At 42.5% G+C, this 23,705-nt stretch overlaps 1 protein-coding gene across 2 annotated transcripts in view; it reads left to right on the plus strand.

Annotated features, from left to right (window-relative positions):
- Positions 1-10,079: 10,079 nt before the first annotated feature.
- Positions 10,080-23,705, plus strand: part of EFHB (EF-hand domain family member B) — a 29,499-nt gene continuing 15,873 nt past the window's right edge. Inside the window, exons 1-9 of one of the 2 annotated variants that reach the window (XM_045003263.1) lie at positions 10,080-10,102; positions 10,776-10,838; positions 12,265-12,408; positions 14,361-14,541; positions 15,628-15,738; positions 16,842-16,971; positions 17,571-17,654; positions 19,850-19,917; positions 22,263-22,417. In XM_045003263.1, the coding sequence (XP_044859198.1) occupies positions 14,484-14,541; positions 15,628-15,738; positions 16,842-16,971; positions 17,571-17,654; positions 19,850-19,917; positions 22,263-22,417 (606 nt within the window). In that variant the 5' untranslated portion in view covers positions 10,080-10,102; positions 10,776-10,838; positions 12,265-12,408; positions 14,361-14,483. The other variant, XM_045003262.1, reaches the window with a different exon arrangement.

The following is a 23,705-nucleotide window of genomic DNA, read 5'->3' on the forward strand; positions in this document are numbered from 1 at the left end:
TCGCCGCCTGGGTTTTAGCATCTGTAAGGGTCATGTTTTCAAGCTTTTCTCCAAACACATGAGGGCTAGCAATGTACCTTCAAAACAAAATGTGATGTGACAGTGGACATTCTCCATAATTCCGAGTCCAGGAGCTGGAGCTTTATGGAAATCTTCAAATGTCATAGGACGTGTGATCCAATCACCAAAGCTGGCAACACTTCAGAGTCTAGAAGTTCCGTTTCAATGATGCAATGCAAAACCAGCTTGAGCCCCTATCCAGTGACCTGGGACAATTACATACCACCCCTCTGGTGCCTCTAAGAGGCAATACTTCCCCTCTCGCAAGCACGGAGTCTGAGTGTAGCAAAATCCTTTTAATAAAGGAGGGAAACAATGTGGTATTATGTTGGGGAAACACCACAAACAGGATTCATAACACAAACCGTGAGCAAAAGACCCACCCCCAAGTAAGTTTGGCAGTATCCTTTTCCTCTCAGGGTCTTAAGTCCAGCAACCCAAAATATCACCCAAAGTCCCAAAAGTCCAATACCCCAAAAGTCTCTAGAGTCCAGCAACCCAAAAATCACCCCAAAGTCTCTGTCCCTGGTCAGTGCAGCCCCAGAGTTCAAAAGTTTATCTGCAGAGTTTTACCACCCCCACCAGCCTGGGTGGAAATGAAGGGGGGGGAAGGGGGTGCACGGGGTGTTAAGGGGCACCTTACATGGTCCGAGACCGACTGCCCCGCCTCTCTGTGGGGTTCTGCTGCAGCCTTCACCACGAGCCACTCCACTCCACCAGTCGTCCCATGAGCCACTCCAGCCATCGCACAAACTGCTCTGCTCCACTCCACCAGCCATCCTGTGGGCCGCTCCAACCATTCCACAAACTCCTCACCTCTGCTTCACTGCACTCATGGTCCCATGGGCCACTCCAACCATCTCACAAACTGCTCCGCTCTGCCAGCTGCTTAGCAATATATCTTCAGGCTCCCCAACTTGTTAACACAGCACTCAGTGATCTCAGCTCCTAGTAATTTTAGCTTTTTAGTGATTTCAGCTTGTAGTAGGGGAACCCCAGTACTAGCGCATCATGGGCCCAAAGTGAATTCAGCACAGCCACTTGTAACTAGACTCTTAATGAAATCAAATTTAGCTCTTCTATTCAACAGCAGAGGGTGGATATAGTGGTTCCAGCCCTACAAAGGGGGGCCACACCACCCAGTACAAATACCTACCCCCAACCTCTCTCAAGTCAGTGGGTTTTGGAACCCATATCCCTTGTCTAGCAAGTGCTATTTACTTGATGGTGAGTCCTTCTGTCATAAAACAGTTCCACTGGCCTTGATTCACATAATCAGGGTAATAACACTTTATTCTTCCTGCCCCAATAACAGAGAAACTGGGGATCCCACAGCAGCCAAAGTGACCATTTAGGCAGCTGTGGGCTCATGCTAGTCGGGATGGGTGTGCCTATGCAAACAAGACCAGCCCCTGAAGTTGTTTTGCACAACTCGCCACAATTCACCACCAGATGTCAGGGTAGAGCTCATCCTGATTCCGCTTACACTAGTTTTGACTAGAAACTTGCTGATTGCAGACACAGCTAGGGTCGCCAACTTTCTAATGCACAAAATGCTTTAGCCCAGTAGCACCACCGACCAGACTTTTAACGGCCCGGTCGGCAGTGCTGACCGGAGCCACCAGGGTCCCTTTTTGACTGGGCGTTCTGATCGAAAACTGGACACCTGGCAGCCCTAGACACAGCTCTGGTCTGCCTACTCTGAGGCTCTTTGGGGAATTTCTTATCATAGACTTCAAGTAATGTGGTGTGGGTGCCATATCCATGCAGCGTCATGGGGGCCATAGCTACTACAACAGAGAAAGTGACATTGGAAGAGGATTAAATCCAAAGAAATCCACGGAGAAGATGATTCTTGAAGTCATGACAGCCACAACTGCCCATGTTCACATAAAGTAGGAAGTGTATTATTGGGCTCATCATTAATAAAAATAAATTTATAAAATAAATGTAGTTGATGGTTTGTTTGTTTGTTTGTTTGTTTTGAAAACAGGACGTTTCTGGTGTGGAATGAGGGGGATCCATCAGCAGTGAGGCATTTCAGTTTCCCAATTTTGGAAGGTATGGTAGAGAGTGACCAGGTTATTTTTCTATTCTAAAAATCATCCATTATTTGGTGCTTATATCTAAGAGCCACAAAATCAATTTAAAATATGTTTTCAAGAAATAATCATGTTAAGCACAACACTTTATGATGTGGCTGTTTATTTCAAAGTGATCATGGCTCAATTACATTTATGTACAAACAAAATAATGTCCAAACTATTAACATATATAGGTGTTTTAAAAGACAAAATTTCACAAAGCTGAAAACAATTGTGAGCCAAATCAGGTGGGAGAAAGAATTTAAATAGAAAAATGTGAATGGTAATTGCATAATGATTATGAACATTTTACTACATGCGCAAAAAGCCACAATCCAGAAATAAATCTACGCTAGTTAAAAACCAACCTGTCTTACCAGAGAAGTGAAAGTAGCTATTTTATGTATAGTGAAAGTAGCTATTTTATAATATACACACACAAATGAGAAAAAGGAAGCTAGGAATTATAGAAAATTTATAAGGGAAGCAAAAGGACATAAGGAGGAATCTATGGCCAGGAGAGTTAAGGACAATAAGGAGGAGGGTTTTTTTTTAAAGTATATTAAGAACAAAAGGAATTGTAATAATGGTATTGGTCCCTTTCTAAATGGAAATGATAAAAATGTCAATGACAATGCAAAAGGGTTCAATAAATATTTCTGTTCTGCATTTGGAAAAAAGCCAAAAGATGTATTCATGTCATATGATGATGATGACTGATGATGAAATACTTCCCCTTCCAACAGCAACTAAAGAGGACATTAAACAGCAGCTAATAAAGTTGCATATTTTTTAAGTCACCAGGTCTGGATAACTTGCATCCAAGAGTTCTAAAAAAGAGCTGTCTGAGGAGTTCTCTGGACTATTAACGTTGATTTTCAATAAACACTGGAGCACTGGGAAAGTTCCAGGGGACTGAAAGACCGCTAATCTTGTGCTAATATTTCACAAGGGTAAACAGGAAGACATGGGTAACTATGGGCCTGTCAGCCTGATGCTGATCTCAGGCAAAATAATGAGACAGTTGATACTGACCTTGATTATTAAAGAATTAAAGGAGAATAATAGTAATGCTAATCAATGCTAGACTTCTGTATGCCATATAATTTTGATTGAGAAACTAGAAGGATACAAAATTAACATGATGCACATTAAATAGATTAAAAACTGGCTAACCTGATAGGTCTCAAAATGTAACTATAAATAAGGAATAGAATGGATGTTTTTCTAGTGGAGTCCCACAGGGATCAGTTCTTGGCCCTATACTATTTAACATTTTTATCAATGGTCTGTTTGAATCACTTCAATGAATAAAGGAGTAGTTCATTCTCCATGCCCATTCTTTATGTGGTTTCTTGAGCAGTGGAACATGTTCTGCTTTATGTGCAAGTAGTCTCAGGTTCAAACCCCATTAGGTGGCCTCATGGTTGAACCTGCTAGCAAGAATGCCAGTTGTGATAGTGGTTCTTTTGTTGTAGTCTGAACATTTATTCACTATGCAGTGGTCTGAGATCACCAGTTTATTTCATATAGGTCAGTGCTCTGCTATGAGATGATAATATTTCTGAATACCACAAACCTGGGCCAGATCCCATAACTAAATTCAGTGGGTGAAATCCTGACCTAATCCAAGTTAGTGGCAAAACTCCCATTGATTTCATGATGGTCAGGATTTCACCCAGTGCACTTCCTCTTTATTTAAAATGGTAGTTCTCAAACTGTTGTACTGGTGACCCTTTTCACATAGCAAGCCTCTGAGTGCAACCCCCTGTTATAAATTAAAAAAAACCTTTAAAATATATTTAACACCATTATAAATCCTGGAGGCAAAGTGGGTTTTGGGGGGAGGCTGACAGCTTGCAACCCCCCATGTAATAACCCCATGACCCCCAGTTTGAGAGCCCCTGATTTAAAATTTTCCTCCAAGAGTTTAAAGTTTGTGTTGCCAATTTTTTCCCCTTAGGATCTGATCCAACTCCCACTGTAGTTAATGGGTAGACTTTCATTGACTTCCATGAAGGTTGGATTGAGCCTTTTGCACTTTTCATTATCCTGTAAGTTTTTTCTTCTTTATTTCATTTTCCCACTTCTTTCATTTGTCTCCTTTTTCTCTCTCCATTTTTTTCTCTCTTCTCTGTAAACTCTTTGCTGAAGGCAATGAGTTCAGCTACTTCCCAACATGCAGTTTTTGTTTTGCTTAGGAAGCAACATTTCTATCTTTTCATAAAGATACTGAATAAATAATAAATAATAAAACAATAATAAAATAATAAATAATAATAAACCCCTAAGCCATTGTGTAAGAACACAAAATTGCCTCCCCCAAGAGTATCACCTTCTACACAAATTACTAATTTACCCACTCTAGCTCCCAAGAGGCTACTATTTAAAATAAACCCTCGGCAAATGTTTAAATGCTTCCTGAAGGTTATACTCAGCAAGTGCTTGAATCACATCTACCCCAGCACCACAGTCAAGAGTGAGAGCTGAGCTGTAAAACTCAGCAGTCATGCTGGATCAGGGAAGTGAAAGGCAGGATTTTAGGCAGTTTCACTTCCTTGATTTTAGCCCTTGTAAGAGGCGTCAAACTGTGGGATTGGGGATTTAATGAGTAAGTGGTAACGTCAAATGCCAAACACTTGCTAAGGGCAGTTTTAGCTACAAAGACCCTGCTGTAACAAAGAACGTCTAGCTCCCAGGCGCTCCTGGACCACGTATGGTCCTTCCCAGGACGCTTCCATCTTATGGGCCTGTTGCGCCTTCAAGACCACGACCTGGTCTCCAACCTTGAAGGAACGCTCTCTGGTGTGTCTATCATACCAGACCTTTTGCTCCGCTTGAGCATCCTTTAAGTTCTCTCGAGCAAGGGCCCACGAGTCTCGGAGGGTGTTTTGAAGGTTGCTTACAAAGTCCAGAATGTTAGTTCCTGGAGGAGGCGTAAACCCCTCCCATTGCTGTTTCACCAGCTGTAATGGCCCCTTAACCTCATGGCCATACACCAGCTCGAATGGTGAGAAACCTAAACTGGGATGTGGAACAGCCCTGTAGGCAAACAGCAATTGCTGTAACACTAGATCCCAATTATTGGAATGTTCATGTACGAATTTACGGATCATGGCCCCCAAAGTTCCATTAAACCTTTTCACTAGGCCATTAGTTTGGTGATGGTACGGGGTGGCCACCAAGTGATGCACCCCATGAGTTTCCCACAGGTCTTTCATGGTCCCTGATAGGAAATTTGCTCCCGAATCTGTAAGAATTTCAGAGGGCCAACCCACCCTGGTAAAAATGTCAGTTAAGGCCTGGCACACAGTGTTAGCCCTGGTGTTGCCTAGAGTGACTGCTTCCGGCCATCTGGTAGCAAAGTCCACAAAGGTCAGTATGTACTGCTTTCCTCTGGGGGTCTTCTTTGGGAAAGGACCCATAATATCCACAGCTACTCGCTGAAATGGGACCTCAATTATGGGAAGTGGTTGGAGAGGGGCCTTGACTTGGTCTTGGGGTTTTCCTATCGTTTGGCATACCTTACAAGACCGGACGTAAGTGGCTACCGCCTTGCCCATCCCCTCCCAGTCAAAGGACCTTCCCAACCTGTCTTTGCTTCGCTTCACCCCAGAATGGCCACTAGGGTGATCATGGGATAAGCTTAAGAGCTTTTCCCGGTACTTGGTCGGGACTAGCAACCGTTTTTGAGGATGCCAGCCCTCCTGGTGTCCACCAGAAAGAAATTCCTTGTATAAAAGTCCTTGGTCCACAACGAACCGGGATCGGTTAGTAGAGCTGAGAGGCGGTGGGTTGCTGCGTGCCGCCGCCCATGCTTTCTTGAGGCTGTCATCGGCTTCCTGCTCTGTCTGGAACTGTTCTCTTGAGGCGGGAGACACCAGTTCCTCTGGGAGCGATGTAGGTGATGAGGTTGTTTCCGTTGACTGTGAACCGCTCCCCGCTGGTGCACAAGGTGTCATTTCAGGCTCCGGCTGAGCCTCTTGGGTAGGGTTGTCTGCTGGTTTTTCCAGTTCAGGTCCGTTGTCGCCCTCTGGCGGTGGAGTTGTAATCGCTGGCGCCGGTGCTGGCGCTGGTTGCTCTTCCAGTTCCGGTTCTGGGACTGGATGTACTATGGCTGCTGTAGGTGTTGGTCTGGGATCCGGTTCCACCACCTCTGTCTGGGTCTCTGGTAACACAGACGGGGGGTCCCGGTGGATGGCTCAGGAACAGGGATGGGTCCGGCAGCTCGTCTGGCTTGGCTGCGTGTAACCACTCCCTCTGTTTTTTGCTGTTCAACGTGTCGGGCCAAGTCGTTCCCCAGTAGCATGGGAATCGAATGGTTGTCATAGACAGCAAAAGTCCACTTCCCTGACCAGCCCTTGTACTGGACAGGTAAACGCACTGTAGGTAATGTTACAGGTTTTGACATGAAGGGTCGAATTGTCACTTTGGTTTTCTGGTTGATGAATTTGGGGTCCACGAAGGTTCGGTGAATAGCTGACACATGTGCTGCAGTGACTCTCCATGCGATGATCTCCTTTCCGTCCACTCTCAAAGTTTCCCTATGTTCTAAGGGTATTTGAGATACATCTAGGTCCGGCTTTCCTTGGTGTGAAGGTGCAAGGAGTTGCACTCGGTTTAGGTTCTTTGGGCATTTGGCTTTGATATGCCCCAGTTCATTGCATTGAAAACATCGCCCACTTGATGGGTCACCGTTTTGTGTTGGTCTACTGGAGACTGTTGGGGTAGAAGAAGAGGTAGGGTGTGACTGTCCTTGGGTTGTAGGTGTGGGCTTGATTGGCCCTCGATGGTAGGGTTTAGTCTCGGTGGGTACCTTATGGGATTCGCTCCCCATGGCAGTAGCTTTCGTGTTGTCTACCGATGCCATCCATCTGGCTCCAATCTCCCCTGCCTCAGTGAGAGATTTTGGTTTACCATCTTGTATGTAGCGTCTAATGTTCTCCGGAACACCATCTAGGAACTGCTCCATCAATATCAGGAGGTGTAAGTCGTCTATGTCCTTAACCTTGGATCCTGTTATCCAGGACAAATAGTGTTTTTCAAGGTAAGCAGCATGCTGTGGAAATGACATCTGTGGTGTCCATTTCTGGTCTCTGAACTGCTGACGAGCGTGATCAGGGGTGATGCCCATTCTGAGTCTGGCCTTGGTTAGGAATAGTTGAAAGTTGTTCATTTGGCCCCTAGGCATTTCAGCTGCCACCAGGGCTAATTGTCCGCAGAGCTGTGGCCTCAGCTCTACCATGTATTCTGATTCATGAAGTTTGTATCCAATACAGGCCCTTTCAAAGTTTTCTAAGAAGGCCTCAACATCTTCACCTGCCCTGTAGGCGGGAAATTTTCTCCGAGAAGGTTGATCAGTAGGTTGAAGAGGGGTTGGATTGGTTGGATCCTGCTGCTTAGTCTTTGCTAATTCCAGGGCCTGTGCCTGGATTTGTAGCTCTAACTCTTTGGTTTTGTGTTCTGCCTCTAGTTTTTCCATTTCTCTCTTGTGATCAGCCTCTTTGGCTTTTTCTTTCATTTCAATCTCCTTGAGTTTTAATTGTAATTCCATGTCTTGTAATTGCAGTTCTTTTTGTCTTGTTTCCAGTTTACATGCGGCCTTGGCACTCATTGTGTCTGTGTCCTGGTGCTGGCCACACCCCTCTGCAGTCAGGGTATGTGCTGTTTTGCTTGCTTCAGTTGCTTGGGTTACCGTTTCTAACCCTGCCTATCCTGACTAAACAAAGAGAAATCGATCCTTTGTATAGCAAATTGTGGTTTGTGTAATGTTACTGTTTTGTACTGAGAAAGAGGGAAAGATTAAAAAAAAATTTCTCTGTCTCCCTCTCCTTCTGAGCTGCTGACTCAATACCTGTGAGAAAAGCCTGGTCTATTTCCCTCAGGGATCTGTGTTCTCCTGCCTTTTGAGCATTTCAAAAGACCCAGGAGAAAAAAAAAACCTGGCAGGAGGGTTTCTCTCTCCTCACCAAACCCTTCCTGCCTTCTGCATTCCAAAAGTCACAGGAAAAAAAAAACGGCTTCAGGATCTTTCTCTCCTCACCAAACCTGTTTTCCCTGTTGGACGGGATGAGCTCCGAGGAGCACCTCCCCCCACCCAAGGAATCCTGAGTGGTACCTCGTATCACAATGGACGATAGCACCGCTCCGCAGGAGGGCTTTGTAACAGAAAGCCCTGCAAAAAACTGAAAATACTTCTAACCCTGAAAACTGCTTCAAAACTGCCTTTTCCTCAAGCTGCCTGTTCAAGCAACAAGAAAGAAAAACTGCTTCCAACAAAGCCTGCTGGAAAACTTAATTCCCTCTAGCCAACCTGGCTGAAACTGCTTCTAACAATACCAGTTAGAAAAGGAATACTTGTAAACTCCCTCTTCTCTCAGGTTGCTTTCCTGCTCTAGAAGAAGAGAATAGCTCCCTTCAGCGTAGCCCAGCTGAAAAAAACTCCTTTTAACAATGGGTTCGAATCCCACCCCTGCCACCATGTCCTGGTCTGCACCCTCACTTGAAACTGGGGGGTTTCAAAGTGAGGACCAGCATGTCTTCCCCCACCCCAAAAATCCTAGGGTAGGTCCCCTTTGCTGCCACCACCGCGGTCAATACGTGGGCCGGGACACCCTGTTTTCCCCCTGTCTCCCTTCAAAGACGTTCCCTGGGGAAATACAGATCCACTCACAGGAGGGAAACCTCCCCCCCGCCCCCTCTCTCCTAGCCACTGGAAAGAGATACCTGATTCAAACTGCTTGAATCAAACCCAGGAGAAATTCTCCCTTCCCCCTCCCCTCTCTGCCCGGAGATAAGCTGTCTCACCACTGAGAGAGTGTGTCTTAGCCCCTTCCCCTATCCACAGTAGAAGGGATTTAATCAAATCTTTATAGAAAGAATTTATTAAAAGAAAAACAAGAAAATACAGAATCTCTATGAGTCCAAGCTGGACACTCATAGGGTATAACCTTGCTAAGTTCTGGAGAGAATCCTCTCTCTTCTCAGTACAACCAGTACAGGCAGAATTAAGAATAATCAATAACAAACACACAGAATTGCAAACATAGGATTATTAGATAATGACACAAAGTATCTTTCTAATACTCACTATCTTGGCTAGAAGAAATTAGTTCAGAAAGTTGGAACTTGAGAGACTTGATTAAATCATCTGGACTCTTGTAACTCCAGACGGCTAAAGACAAAACACACAGGATCAGAGGGAAAAAGTTCCCTCCTAGAAATTTCAAATTCTCTTCCCTGATTGGTCCTCAGGTCAGGTGCCTACCAGGTACTATTTTTAACCCTTTACTAACTATTCATGACACCCCTGAAATGAAATATGTTCCAATTTTCTACTGCAGGAGACAAACTCCCACTGAAGTTAATTTGACTCAGCAAATACTTGGCATTAACTCTAAAACGTCATTTTAAGTTTGTTTATGTTGCCACCAAATCCGTAGTTTGTCGAAGTTACTCAGGGCATTGGGTTGTTTCCCTGTTCTCTTTACATTAGATGTAACAGAAGTGTTATCAGGGAGAGATAGGAACTAGATCCCCCTCCGGTTAGTATGCCTTATAATTATAATAAAAGTCACAAGGTTTGAAGGACTAATTAAAAAGAAAAGTTTATTACTATTTCTACCATCATGGGCAAAATAAAAAAGGAAGAGTAAGAAATATATACACGTAAACAAAAAAACCCCGATTATGACTTATTTTCTGTAAATAAATGCTTCTTCGGCCTTACTGAAACCTTTCTATACGAAGAAAAGATATTAGACTAATAGTTTATCAGCTCACAATAGAGCCCGCCTCTTCTAAGGTGTTTGCACAGATGATTTGGAAATGCCATGGGGGGGGGCGGTGCTGAAGGGGGCAGTGCCCGGGGGGGCGGGCGGTGGGCTCAATACGGGCACAGAGGGATGGTCCCCGCCCGCAGCCTGCAGGGGGCGATGCTGGGCCAAGCGCGTTACCAGGTAACCGGAGTAAACATCCCGCCGGGGCCGCCGCCGCCGCCGCCTCTCAGCCTGCCCGGCCCGGCGCCGCCATGGTCGGGGAGCTGCGGCCCGTGTACCGGGGGCGGTTCTTTGACAGGTTTCCCGAGCTGCCAACAGTGAGTCCGTCTGTGTCCGCGTCCATGTGTCGGTCCGTGTGTCCCGTGTCCAGGTGTCTGTCTGTGTCTCTCTCCCCGTGTCTGTCTGTGTCCATGTGTCTGTCTGTGCCTTTCTCCATGTGTCCCTCTGCCTGTGGGCGCTCTGTGTGTGTCCGTCCTTCTGTCCCTGTCTGTCTGTCTGTCTCCTTTCTCCCCTCCCCCCCGTAGTTAATCTATAACCCCCCTCCCCCCACTCTCCAGCACCCCGGGGTTCTCAGGGTGTCCCCCGAGCCAGAGCTCTGCTCACATTTTGGGGACTCTGGGGTCTGTGAGAGGGACTCCCAGCGAGTGATAGTTCCTAGGGCAGAGACGCTGGGTTTGTATATTCATTTTATTTCTATTTTTTCCCCTTTATTCAAATATGGTTTTGTCATAATGTTGCTAGGGCAAGACCAGGCAAAATTCCCTGCAAGGTTTAAAATGCTGATCCTGCTGGCCAGCCCCTACTGCTGATATGTTCTGTGGTCTCTGCATTATTTTTTGTTTTCATTGTTTAGGCAGGAAAACTGATCCCAATTGGAGATACAGCTGCCAGTTGTCTGACTGAAGTTTTTCCCAGGGTGAGTGTACAGTATTAGGTTTGTTGGGACAGTATTTCAGGCACCAAATCACATCTCCTAGCAGAGACATTGAGACATAAGTATAATAAACCAGTTAAGTCTCTGCCCACAGGTTAGCCTGGTTCTCCTCTCAGACTGTCTATGCTAGGGATTTTATGTAACAATTTCCCACTGTTGCTAAAACTGGGTCAGCTGGTCTGGTGTTAGCAATATTGGCAGCCCTAGCATAGATCAGGTTCTGCAGCCACTGCTAATTTTAACACGGGGGTGTCATGTAGCCCCGCTCAGAGCTACAGATAAAAGATAAGAATGCTGACAGCCATAGTAGTGACCACCATTGGTAGAACTGAACTGCTAGTAACAACAGGGGGAAATAATTTAAAGTGTAAATAAGGCCTCACTTATACCTGTTTTAAACCAGTGTAAATCAATACATGTTACTCCTGATACATAGCAGCGTAACCGAGAGGAGAATCAGGCCTAAGGGATTTTTGCCCGTCTCTTCTTTTTTTGAAATGCAAGAACTTAAATAATTTTCCGTGTAGTTCAATACACTGTGTCCCATGTGGTCTCAGAGATTAGTTGATGCCCTCACAAAACACTGTGCACATTTCTATTTTGGTCATGTCTTCTCTATAAAATCCACCATGTTTAAACACCTTTTCCATCCATGGTATAATGTGATTTGGTCTTGCCTGTATGGAGTAGGACCAAACTGTGTTATAAACAGGTTAGGGTACTGTAGGGCTGGCTTTAGGAAGTGCGGGGCCCAATTCGAACAGTTTCGACAGGGCCACGGCAGGGATGACTAAAAAAAAAAAAACACATGTAAAACACCATGTGGGGCTTGTACTCACCGGGCGGTGCTCCGAGTCTTCGGCGGCACTTCAGCGGCAGGTCCTTTACTCGCTTCAGGTCTTCGGCGGCACTGAAGGACCCGCCACCGAAGTGCCGTTGAAGACCCAGGCAAGCGAAGGACCCACCACCAAAGTGCCGCCAAAGACCCGGAGTGAGTGAAGGACCCACCGTCGAAGTGCCGCTGAAGACCCGGAGTGCCGCCAAGTGAGTAAAAATTAAAAAGGCGCCTCTAGCCAGGGACGGGATTCTCACTGGATGCGGGGCCCTCTTAGGCGCGGGGCCCGATTTGGGGGAATTGGTGGAATAGGCCTAAAGCCGGCCTGTCCTCTATTGCTTATAGAGATACTATTACTCCCCTTGAGGAAGATCATTCTTCCCTTTGAAAAAACTGCTTTTGGTTGATGATCCTGCAAGTGAAGAGGATGGTGAGCAGGCTGTACAGGAAAATACCATGAAACAGATTAGCTGACATATTCTTCTGATGACAAGCATGTCTCTAATGGGAAGAACAAAGAAAAAGCTAAGAAGTCACTATTTCCTGTAAAATTGTTTTTCCGTTGTCTTTCAGCCTATTACACCCCCAGTTGTGAGAAAGTTTCTCAATTCTACAAGTCCAGCTCCTGGTGCTGAAAGAATATTCTATGGCAGAGCAAACGATCCTGATATTGCAGTTCATTTGACACATGGCATTAGCTCCCGGTCTTCACTAAGTGTAAGAATCTGAATCTTTTGTGTGTTTAAAAATAGTCCCCAATAGCTTGTATTGATCTGTAACTTGGTTCTGCCCAGCCATAAATGAGCGTATATAGCTGGTGTATGAGAGGGTACACATTCCTAATGCACAGGAGAGATGCTGCTAAACCCCCAAGAGGGGAAGGAAGAACCAAATCAGGATCCAAAAGGAGAGAAATACCAGGAAGATAAGAAAATAATGAGGGGAAGGGAGCAAGAAAAGTGAAGGAGAAGAGACTCCATTTTCCTCAGTGACAAATATCCCACCCCCCTTCCACTAAATCCACTTGCCAATGACAAATGCTCTAAACATCCTCTCGGCTGCTAACATGTACCTATGACCAACACCTCAATCCCCATATAAAGAATAGAGACAATTCTCCCACTCAGTGGCACAATCTACCCGCCCATACCTTTCAGTTGTTCAACCCTCTTGCTCCCTCCAAGCCCCCCTACAATTAATATTATTGTTATCTATGTACACCTCTACCCCGATATAACGCAACCCGATAGAACGTGGGTTCGCATACAACATGGTAAAGCTCTGACACACTGCTCTGAGCAGCGTGTTAAGGGTGTCGGGCCTGGCCGGGGCTAAGGGGTTTGATAAGGGGCAGAGGGTCTCAAGGGCAGTCCGGGGCTCCCCACCAGGGTCTGGGGGGCAGGAGTGGTGGGAGGGCACTTTTGGGGGCCCCGCAGTCCTAGAGTGGCCCGGGGGATTAGCGGGGGACCAGGAGCAGCCCGCTCTGCTTCCCTCGCCCCGGCCCCAGCCGTGTCGCTCGGGGGAGGGGGTTTGGGGGAAGGGATCCTCCCTGCACTCACCAGCAGCAGCGGAAGTGGAGCAGCCCGGCCCCAGCCCGCTCCACTCCGCCAGCTCGCAGCCCCAGCACTCTGCTTCCCGCCACAGGTGAGTACGGGGGGCATCCTTTCCCCAACCTCCCTGCACTCACCTGCGGTGGGAAGCGGAGCGCCACGGCTGGATGCTGGCAGAGTGAAGCGGGCTAGGCCCGTGTCGCTCCACTTCCCGCCGCAGGTGAGTGCGGAGGGCGTCCATTCCCCAACCTCCCTGCACTCACTGGCAGTGGGAAGCGGAGCAGCCCAGACCCAGCCAGCTCCACTCTGCCAGCTTCCAGCCGTGGCGCTTCGCTTCCCGCCACAGATGAGTGCAGGACCTTTCCCCAGCCGCCCCCCAGCGACAGAGCTGGGGCCGGGGCAAGGAAAACGGAGCAGGCTGAAGTCAATCAAAGGAATTTTAATTGTGAAATAAATAGAAAGACATTTAAAAAACAGAGATTTTTATTGAATTACATTTTACAGTAACAATCTTCATTATTCATTCCAATTTCTAGTTCTTTAACTCCCCCCCTAACCTCTCCACACACAACATTTTTACTGCTGTCTCTCTGACTGGTTTCAGAGATAAAATATTGAAGCTGTTAATGAACTGATTTAATACCTCAGAACACTGTTTAGGAGCACTGTTAAATTTGCTAATTTTCTTTTCTTGCTTTTGGTCTTTAAATGATTTTGCTAACTAAAAGTGATACTTTTGGTATCCTAGTGTACTCAAGGTGTACACTTAATTTCAGAAATAATGTTTGTGGTATTACATTTTAGAAACTAAGGGCAAAATTCTGTGAATTTTGCAAATTAACAAGTGAAGAACTCACATATAAAAAGAGAATTCTGCATAAAAAAATCTATCTAACCTGTAGCTTGGCATTAATTGCTGATGCTAAGTATCAGTAAATGTATAAGTACGTCAGTGTACTAGTGTTTTATAGTATATTTGGTGAAAGTAATGCTCATTAAAGCACTCCTACTATTAAATCTTTGCTGAGCAGTGGGGAGAGACAATTTTTTTTTTTTTGGTTCTGAATTAGAGAGATTATGCTGTGTCTCTGCCACTCATACTATGTGTGATTTCTTCAGGCTGGCTTCTTGACAAATCCACCTAGAAAAACTCGGTTTCAACAAAAAATTGAAGAGAGAAAAGAAGCCCTGTATTTAAGAAATCGCCAAGCACCTCTGGGGAGGTCATATGATCAAACTTCAATGTTACCTAAAGGCATGGATGTGACTGCCACCACTTTTGGAACAACAACCATCAGAGGTAACACACTTAGTGTTAAAACGTATTGCTGTTGAATACATGGTAATTTATCATTTAACATGGGATTCAGAAAGTTACATAATTAATAAGCATTATTCTTTAAAACAATTCCTGTGAAGTAGAAAAGAAATACTAATTACAACTGCTAATTACAAAAAACAGCATATAAGTAATAAAAGTGTATTAACTAAAATACTCAAACATCAAGAACACACAGGAAGGATAGGGATTTCTGTCCCTCCCTAAACTTAGATTTTCTGAGATTGGTGCAGATTTCAGGGATCCACTAGAGGCCAGGGTTGATCATATAGAGCAGTGGTTCTCAAAGTTTTTTTTTCGTGGGCCACTTGAAAATTGCTGAGGGTCTTGCAGATCACTTAATGATCTTTCCAAATGTTGTTTGTACCATTAGCTAACTATTGTAAAGTGCTTTGGATAAAAGCACTATATAAAAAAACCTTAATAATAATTAACGGTTTTTGTTGTACAAATAAAAGCACACAACTCCTTTTTTAATATCAGTAGTCTTACCTTTCTAATGCGATGGATGTGACCTCTCTCCCACTGGCGCAGCAGCCCCCGAGCTGGGGCTGGGAAGGTGGGGGGTCTCTCCCTCTCTCCCCTGCTGCGGCAGCCCCCAAGCTGGGGCTGGGAAGGAGGGGGTCTCTCCCCCGCCAATGCAACCACAGAGCTGATGCTGGGAAGGAGGGCCATGTCTCCCCAGCAGCCGCAGCCCTGGAGCTCCCCTAATTTGGTGGGTGGCCCTTCATTCTCTCGTGTGCAACAGCCCAGGCGTGCACCTTACTATCTGAATTGAGCTTGTGGTCCGCGGACCACAGGTTGAGAACCTCTGATATAGAGGCCTAGGACCTTGAAGTCCCATCTCAGCCCCCTGCAGCTCTCCCCCATCCCATTTCATCATGGCTGTGTTGATGGAAAGCAGTCTGACTGAAACTTTGATAGTAAATATTATATTGCCAAAGTATTCATTCCAGTAAGATACTGTTAAAATAAGACTTTTCCTGCATATTGAACTTTTAAAAGAGATTTTATTACCATATTGATTAGTATTTGTTCACTTTGCAGACACACCTGGTGGAGAGCTTATAAATCCACCAAAAACCTTTGAGGTAGTGGATAATGAAGCAAAAGAAGGACACGAGTTGTATGTTGTGACACACAATGATTACAATGTAGGTGAGTAAGATCAAGGGTTGGTGATCAGTAATACAAAAAGTCTAAATATGTATAAAGCTACTTATAGCTTTTTGATCTTTACAACACATAACATACCATATTTATTCATTCAGCTATAAATTAATATGAAGCTAAAAAGTTACAGTACTTTTGAAAAATCATTTTTGGGAAGGGGATTCTGTCATGGAGATACTAATATATATGTACAAATAAGACAACAAAATAAATTTGTAAAACTAGTTCCTTTAATTTTGGGTCATAATGAGCAAGTATTAGAGCTTAGAAAAGGAGGTTAGGAGTCGGGACATCTGGGTTCTGTTCTCAATTCTGTGATTTATGCTCTGAGCTTCAATTTACCTGTGTATAAAGCAGATAGAATAAATAATGTTTTGTATTCCACTGGCATCCACATTTTCCTAGATGCTGGCCAAACATATAAGAAGGCACAGGCACTGTCTAAGAAGATAAGTGACATATATAGGGAGGTGGAGAGGGATAAAAGTGCAAAGCAAGATTCTCTATTTCCTTTCAGACACATTTGCACTTCCCATATTCTGGCTCCAGCCAGGGACCAGCTTTAAATTGTGCTAGTTTGTAATGGCACGCACTCTGTTTACCTCTATGTTGGAGGTTGTGATGGGGATAGCAGAGAGCCATTCTAGTACCACTTTGCTGTTGGAAGTATTCACTGGGATCTGTTTTCATCCCCTTTACAACCTCTCTACACCACCAGAGCAGCATAAAAAGTCAACAGCACAAGAGAGAATCTGTCCCATTCAGACGGAATGTATGTACTTTTAAAAACAATAAATGTCAACTATCCCCATCAATCTTGATGGATTATATAGAATTTGTATGCTATAATATAGCCAGATGAAACTTTTAATGTAAAGCAAGCAGTGGAAAATCTTTTCCTGAAAATATCAGATGAGGTTCTTTCAAAAGCAGATTGAAGAGAGGTGCAATAAACCAGATGAAATCAGAATTTCAAAGGTTTTGTTGTTGTTTTTTCATAGAATTGCAGGAGGAAAGATATTTATTCCAGTATATTTTCCCAGTCAATGTATTTCACACAGAGTAAAGGAAAACATTTGCTTCCACAGGGGAAGCAATAAACAGGAAATATGAGCCATCAACATTCAACAAATATCATGTTTATGGAAAAGAAACACCTCACTTTAATGATGGACGAAATGTATCCAAATCTTTACGCTGGCTTTACAATCTCCAATTGTAAGTTAGAATGGATAGTAATAGATTGGGGGCCTGATTTGCCAAGCCAGGTCTTTATGATTGAATGTAGTTTTACATCTGCAATGAATCACATGCAAAATTCCTTTATTTTTTTCCCCTGGAAATTCATTATAGCTAAGAAATTTTGCCTACCCATACATAGGCTTCTACTCTTTTGTGGAGGGCATGGTTCTGTGACCCTGGTGTCTTCTCCAACTAGCATGATGAGTAGAAGATGCTGAGCTGCTATTCTCTTGTTTTGTAGCCTGTGGAGAAAGATTTTCACTTAGGTGCACAAATAACTGATTTATGCCAGTGTGGGATTTTGGAAGGGCAAATGAGACATGTTATGGATGCCCCTGCTGCTCTCCCATTTGCAAATTAACTCTAAATGTTAATATATTTTAAAAGTTGGGAAAAAGTACTATGAAAATATACATTAAAATTAGGTTTCTAAATACAAACCAAATAAATCTTTGTTTTCAAAACAGGAAGGTTGTAGGTTGTGGAGTGCATTCTTATTTCTTATTTCTATTTCCTTCAAATTATAATGCCATCATTTAGCAACCATATCTGACAATTATTTTCCAATTTTGTAGAAAGAAAGCAGCAAAAATAGTGTCCAAAAGAAGTGATGATTTCAAGGAAAAATTTCAGCCTCAGCTTGGAAAAGTCCTTGATCCGTAAGTGAAGAGAGATTTTCTAAGGATGGAATTATCCAGACCCTGTGCAAGGCTCTCAGCATTCTCAAGTCCTCTATTGCCCCATTGTGGGGCTAGGGAAACCTGGTTTTGTGGCTGGGCATGGGTGCCACTGCACCCCTATATGCTGGAGAGAGGGGCTTTTCACCAGCCCTAAAGAAACTGGTATGAGTTATTGGTGGAGGACCTAGGATGGGGCTAAAAGATTTGCATTTATGGGAATGCAGCTTTTATTTAATCCATTAGGCTTTAATAATGGTCGCTGGGGGGCTGCATTGCAGCCTTGCCTCCTGTTGATAGGTTTGGAGCTGGATTCCATGCCTCCCCAAATCCCAAAATTCTCCACAAAAAGCCAGGTTAATTGGGATTTGTACATGGGAGGAAGAGGAGAGAAGGGTGAATTTCACTTTAAATGATCAATGATTTTTCACTGAATTGAAAAAGTAAATAGGTGTCAGTACCTGCAAAAACACTTCCTCTTCTGTCTGTATAGAATATATACAATATTAATCTAAAAAGGCCTAAATCCACTCATTTGGAGCTCATTTGAACAATGCTCTACAGAAATTTACTATCCCTCTTTTTAAGGGACTTTTAAAAAATTTAGGCCCTGATTCAGGCTGATTTGAGAAATTAAGGCCCTAAAACATGCACTTAACTTTAAATATAGGCTTAAGTGTTTTGCTGAATTGGGGCCTAAATGTGTATCTTAAAAATAAATGTATTTCAGATTAGTGTGTGCCACTTCCTATGTGTGGTGGTGTCTGATATGTCTGGCTTCTGCAGCCTTGCCTGAGCTTCTAAAGTTTGAGGAAACTGACATTCCTAGTCTGTAAATGCAGGGATGAGAAGGTGAGTTAACTGCTTGTTAGTACCTCCACTGACACTAGTTTTGATGATCTGTTTGCATCACCAATATTCCCCTTTTCCCTCCATATAAAACCCAGCTGACTGTCTGCATGGGAAAAGGTTGTGTGGCCAGGCAATGGAGGAGTTGAGGGCAAATTGTTTAGCAGCATGTTCTCCTCTACCAGGGATTAAAATCCACTGAGTTGATGCTGCTTGAAGCACCATTAACTACTCTTAAACTCTCCAAGCCCCATTGTAGGGGTTACAGAATGGATCACTTGAACATTCAGCTAATGGCAGCATGGCCTGGAGCCGCTGTGTTGTTATTTCTGGAGGGCCCTGAAGGAATGTAAAGACTGTCCATGCAGCTGCCTGGGGTTTTGCAGGGTTGGCACCAGGAATTCTCCGTCTCCACTTGTTTTTGTAGACCTCCTCTTACTCTACCCATATTCCACCACTAATGCATAAAAGGTGAGAGGGTGAGGATGCAGCCAAATAGATACACATCAAATACCTTGGGGCTGTTGATTATTGTGTTCCCATGTGTGGAAGGGGAACATAGGTACCTTTCTTGTTTATGATGGAGATTTGTGGTTCATATGATAAATATATAGCTGTTAAACTAAGAGTTAAAGAAGAATATTGATTTGTTTTTACATTTTTAAGGAATATGTTGAAGCAGCTATTTATGTTAAAAAATCCTAAACAAATAAATATTTAGTATCATCAATAATTGTTAGTTTTAGTTAATAAAATATGGTCACGTTTTCCAGATGGATGTTGCCTTGGCTTCTGTTGCAGAATTGCAAAAATCAGAAAAAAATTGAAAATCTTATCTGTCACGTGATGAATATCCTTTCTCTAGTTAATAATTGTTTAATTGTAGGTGTTATTTTGACTAGAGATCAGATTCAACATAGATATGAAGTGTTATTTGACAGATACACTAAAAAGACTTTTCACTTGCATTCCTTTTGTCTGAAAAATAGAAAAATAACTTGTTTGGGTCACAAGACTTTTTCTCTCAGGAAATATAAACATCAAATTCAAAGACATTAAAAGTCTGCTATACAGTATTTTTGACAGTTGGTATTTTACACTAAAACAAGGTTTGTAAAAGAAAGGAATCATCAGTAGTGGCAGCTTTGATTCATGTAAAAAAGTACCAATGAACAAGTTTCAGGTGAAGTCTGTTGAATGGAGCTTTCCTTATTCTTTGGTTATAGTATGGGTAGAGAGATGATAGATTAATTTTTCACAGGTAGAATGTAGCATGCATTTTGGTCAGTAATAACACACTTAACTAGCACACTTCTTCTCATTGACAGCATAGCAGAAACTATGAATGTTCCACCAGACCATACATTTGGAATGTTTCTTCGTCCTGATGAGTTCGGTAAATATACCAGTGGCCTGTTTAAAAACTTATTTAGTTAGTAGGATTATTTTGAAGTGATGACTACAAGCTTTGTAATGCAGTGATTTTCTAAGAGCTTTTACGCAGTTAAAAAACTACCATGAGAAAGGCTTAGCGACACTAAATTTTAGAAAGGGATTTCAGGCATTAATAAAAAAGACCCTAGAGTCAGAAGTGAATCCTTAGATTTGAGGTGGATGCTACTTAAATAAATAATAATAGTCTCAGAAAGCATGCATATCTCAGTCTAAACAAAAGGGAAGCAGAAAGGAAACCAGGAAATCAGAAGGTATGGCTAAATGACAAGGTTCAAAAGGTTGCTCAACACAAATAGACATCCTTCAGAAAATGGAAATCCAGCCCAAGTGAAACCAACAAAAAGGAGCATGAGCTACAGCAAGTTATATGTAAGAAGGAAATTAGGAGGAATTTGACAAGAAAATAGTTGAATGTGTGAAAAAAAATTAAGACATTCTTTAAATGTACCAGAGACAGGCAGCTAGCAAAAGAATTGGTGGATCCTTTGGATCACCCATGGAGCAATTAAGGAAGCAATTAAGAAAAATAAGAACATTGCTAAAAAGTAATGGATTTCTGTTCATCAGTCTCCACCCCAGAAGATGTAGGAGAGATTCCTACCTTGGACGTGCTTTTTTTTCTGGTAATAAAAATGAGGTATTATTAGTAATCAAGGGGTAAAAAGAAGAGGTGCTGGATGAGATAGATAAATTGAAAAGCAACAAGCCCCAGATGGTATACATCTAAGAGTTTTGAAGTAAATAAAGAATGAGTTTCTGAGCTGCTAGCAAAAATATGCACTCTGATTAAAAGTAGCTACTCTGCTGGAGAACTGGAGGGTAGCAAATGTCATATCTATAATTTAAAGGGGTGCTAGAGATTATACAACAGTTTACAGACCTATAAGCTTTACTTCTGTACCTGATAATTGGTTGAAATGATAATTTAAAATAGAATTATGAAATGCAAAGAAGATCATGATGTGATAGAGTGGAAGGAAGGAAAAGAAGTGGTGAGCAAAGGAGAGTGCAGCTTCTGCAAAGGAAAATTGTGCCTCACTAATGTATTAGAATTCTTTGAACATGTTAATAAAACAGTGAAAAAAAGGAGAACTGGTTAACATAGTTTATTTGGATTTTCAAAAGGCCTTTGGCAAAGTCCCTCAGGAGAGTTTATTAAAGAAACTAAGTTGTCATGGTGTGAGGGGTAAGGTATTGTCATGGATCAGAAAATGGCAAAGAGAGAGAAAACAATTTTTATCATGGCAAAAAGTTAACAGCAAGGTGCTTCTAAATTCCATACTTAATATATTTATTAATAATCTGGAATAGGGGGTGAACACTGAGGTGGCAACATTTTCAAATAACACAGAATTATTTAGAATAGTCAAGCCCAGAGAATATTGGCCCCAGTTTTGCAAACACTTAATCACAAGCTTAACTTTACTACCTTGAGTAGTCCATTGAAGTCAAGTGCATAAGTGTTCGTAGTGTGTTTGTATTGTGAGGAACTTCAGAGGGATCTAAACAAGCTAAATTACAGGGCAACACAATGGCAGATGAAATTCAGTCTTGGCAAATGGAAAGTAATGGATATTTGAAGGGATAATTTGAACAACTCATACATTATAATGGATTCTAAATTTCTCTATCAACTTAGGAAAATGACTTGAGTATCACTGTGGACAGTTCATTGAAGACCTCTGCTCCATGTTCAGCAGTGGTCAAGAAAGCAAACAAATGCTAGGATGCCTAAGGAATGGGATGGAAAATAATACAGAAAATATTATGGTGCCATTATAGAAATTAATGTTGCATCCTCACCTGGAATACTGTGTTCAATTTTCCATAGTTCTTAATAATATTTTTGCCCCTTTGGAACAGAATGGGCTGGAGATAGGGCATCCATAGTAGATGTCCCTTGACACTGGCAATTCATGTTCCCCATTTGTGCAACTTATCCTGAATCTATTAACTTTCAGTGCATCATGTAATGCTCATCTTTTTTTTTTTAGGTATTTTTGGAGGTTCTGGATAGAGTTGTGAGAGTCTAGTTCAGGAATATACAAACCTTTTCATGGCATGGACCACATGTAAATAAGGAGAGAATCTTGAGGGCCAGCTGTATTCCCATTTGCAATTATATGAGTCAAACAGAGTTGTTGGTGCTCAGCAACTCTGAAAACCAGGCCCTTGGAGTCTCAAGTTGAGCATACCTCAGCAGAGGCCCCAAAAATTAGAATCAATTTTTGAAAATTTTAGCTTACTATAAATGTGTAACTAAACAGGAGTTTATTTATTTTGTAGGAGTTGGTGATCTTCTTCACAATCGGGTTCCGAGTGAGTTCCTCCGTGGTAAAGACAGAGAGCGAGCTGTCTTCACTGCAGTTCGACAGAATTTGAAGAAAGCTAACTACCACAATTTTGGCACATTACTAGAAGCATTCAGGCATTATGACAAGGTCAGTGTTCTGAGAAAATACAAATTTACGTACACATAATTTGTGTGCATATGTGTGTGTGATACATATTAACTTTCCAAGGTTATAGATATGTGCATGAGTGTATATAGAATAGTAATAAAAGAATTAAATATAAGTTGAAAATATGATAGGACAACATGACAGACAAACCTTTCTACTGTGCACTCTATAGACAATGGTGTGTCATGGCATGTAGGTTTTATTGCAGAAGTGTTGGTTGCAACTCTAAAGTTGATGTTGCAATCTGAAACGGTATTAAAATAGAGCATACATTTCTGTTTTTCTGTACTTGTAGGTGATCTTCCTGTGAAGCTTTCACATTAGTTTTATGCCCTTTGCATTTTCTGTGTAATTTAGATTTTGTTTCTTTTCAGACATTTTGAATAGAATCTGTTTGAAATTGACTCTGGCTGTAATTTATCTGAGGAAATCTCACTTTTTTGTTATTGTGTATTTTTAAAATAATATTATATAACACACAAACATACTAGAAAGCTGAATTTTCAATAAATCTTATACAATGGGTAGTTAAAACAATTTTTGTCATTATTCGTCATAAAGAAAAACTTCAGGCAGCTAACATATAAAATCTTATGACAAAATCTTCTCTATTTTTAACATATCTTCTGCATAGGACACATCTCTGGCAACAGCTACACTTTTCTGGCAGATTTTATTCTACGATGGAGAAGGTTTTATATGCAGCTGCTGACATAATATTTCACATGCAACTGAGGACATGAAGATTTTATATACAGAAAATCTAAAAAGGATGATGATAATAATTCCTATATCAGTTTTTGTCAATAGATCTCAAAGCGCTTTACAAATGAGTTAAGGATCATTATTCCTATTTCAAAGTTAGAGAAACAGAGGCACAGAGCAGCAAAGTGACTTGCCAAGGTGTTGCAGCAGGCCAGTGGAAGCGCCAGGAATAAAACCTAGGTCTCCTACGTCTCAGTCCAGTGCTGTATCCACTGGGCAACATTGCCTCCACTTCACCAGCATCAGCTATGCTTCTACCAACACCCAATGTCCCTCACTCCCAAGCAAAGTACCTAATCTACCTCTACTTTTGATTTGAAAAAAAAACAACAACCCAGAGAAAATGAATACACACAAACTTAATTAAGGTTGCTGCACATATAACATACCTTACACAAAACCACAAGAGTGAGGTAATGAAAAGTTAAGCCACCTAACAGTACCTGCTCTCTGCTCCTGCACCCACAGGTATACACCTTACTACTAACAAAACTACTATACA

Source organism: Mauremys mutica, chromosome 2, assembly GCF_020497125.1.
Source record: "Mauremys mutica isolate MM-2020 ecotype Southern chromosome 2, ASM2049712v1, whole genome shotgun sequence".
In the NCBI taxonomy this organism is placed as follows: Eukaryota; Metazoa; Chordata; order Testudines; family Geoemydidae; genus Mauremys; species Mauremys mutica.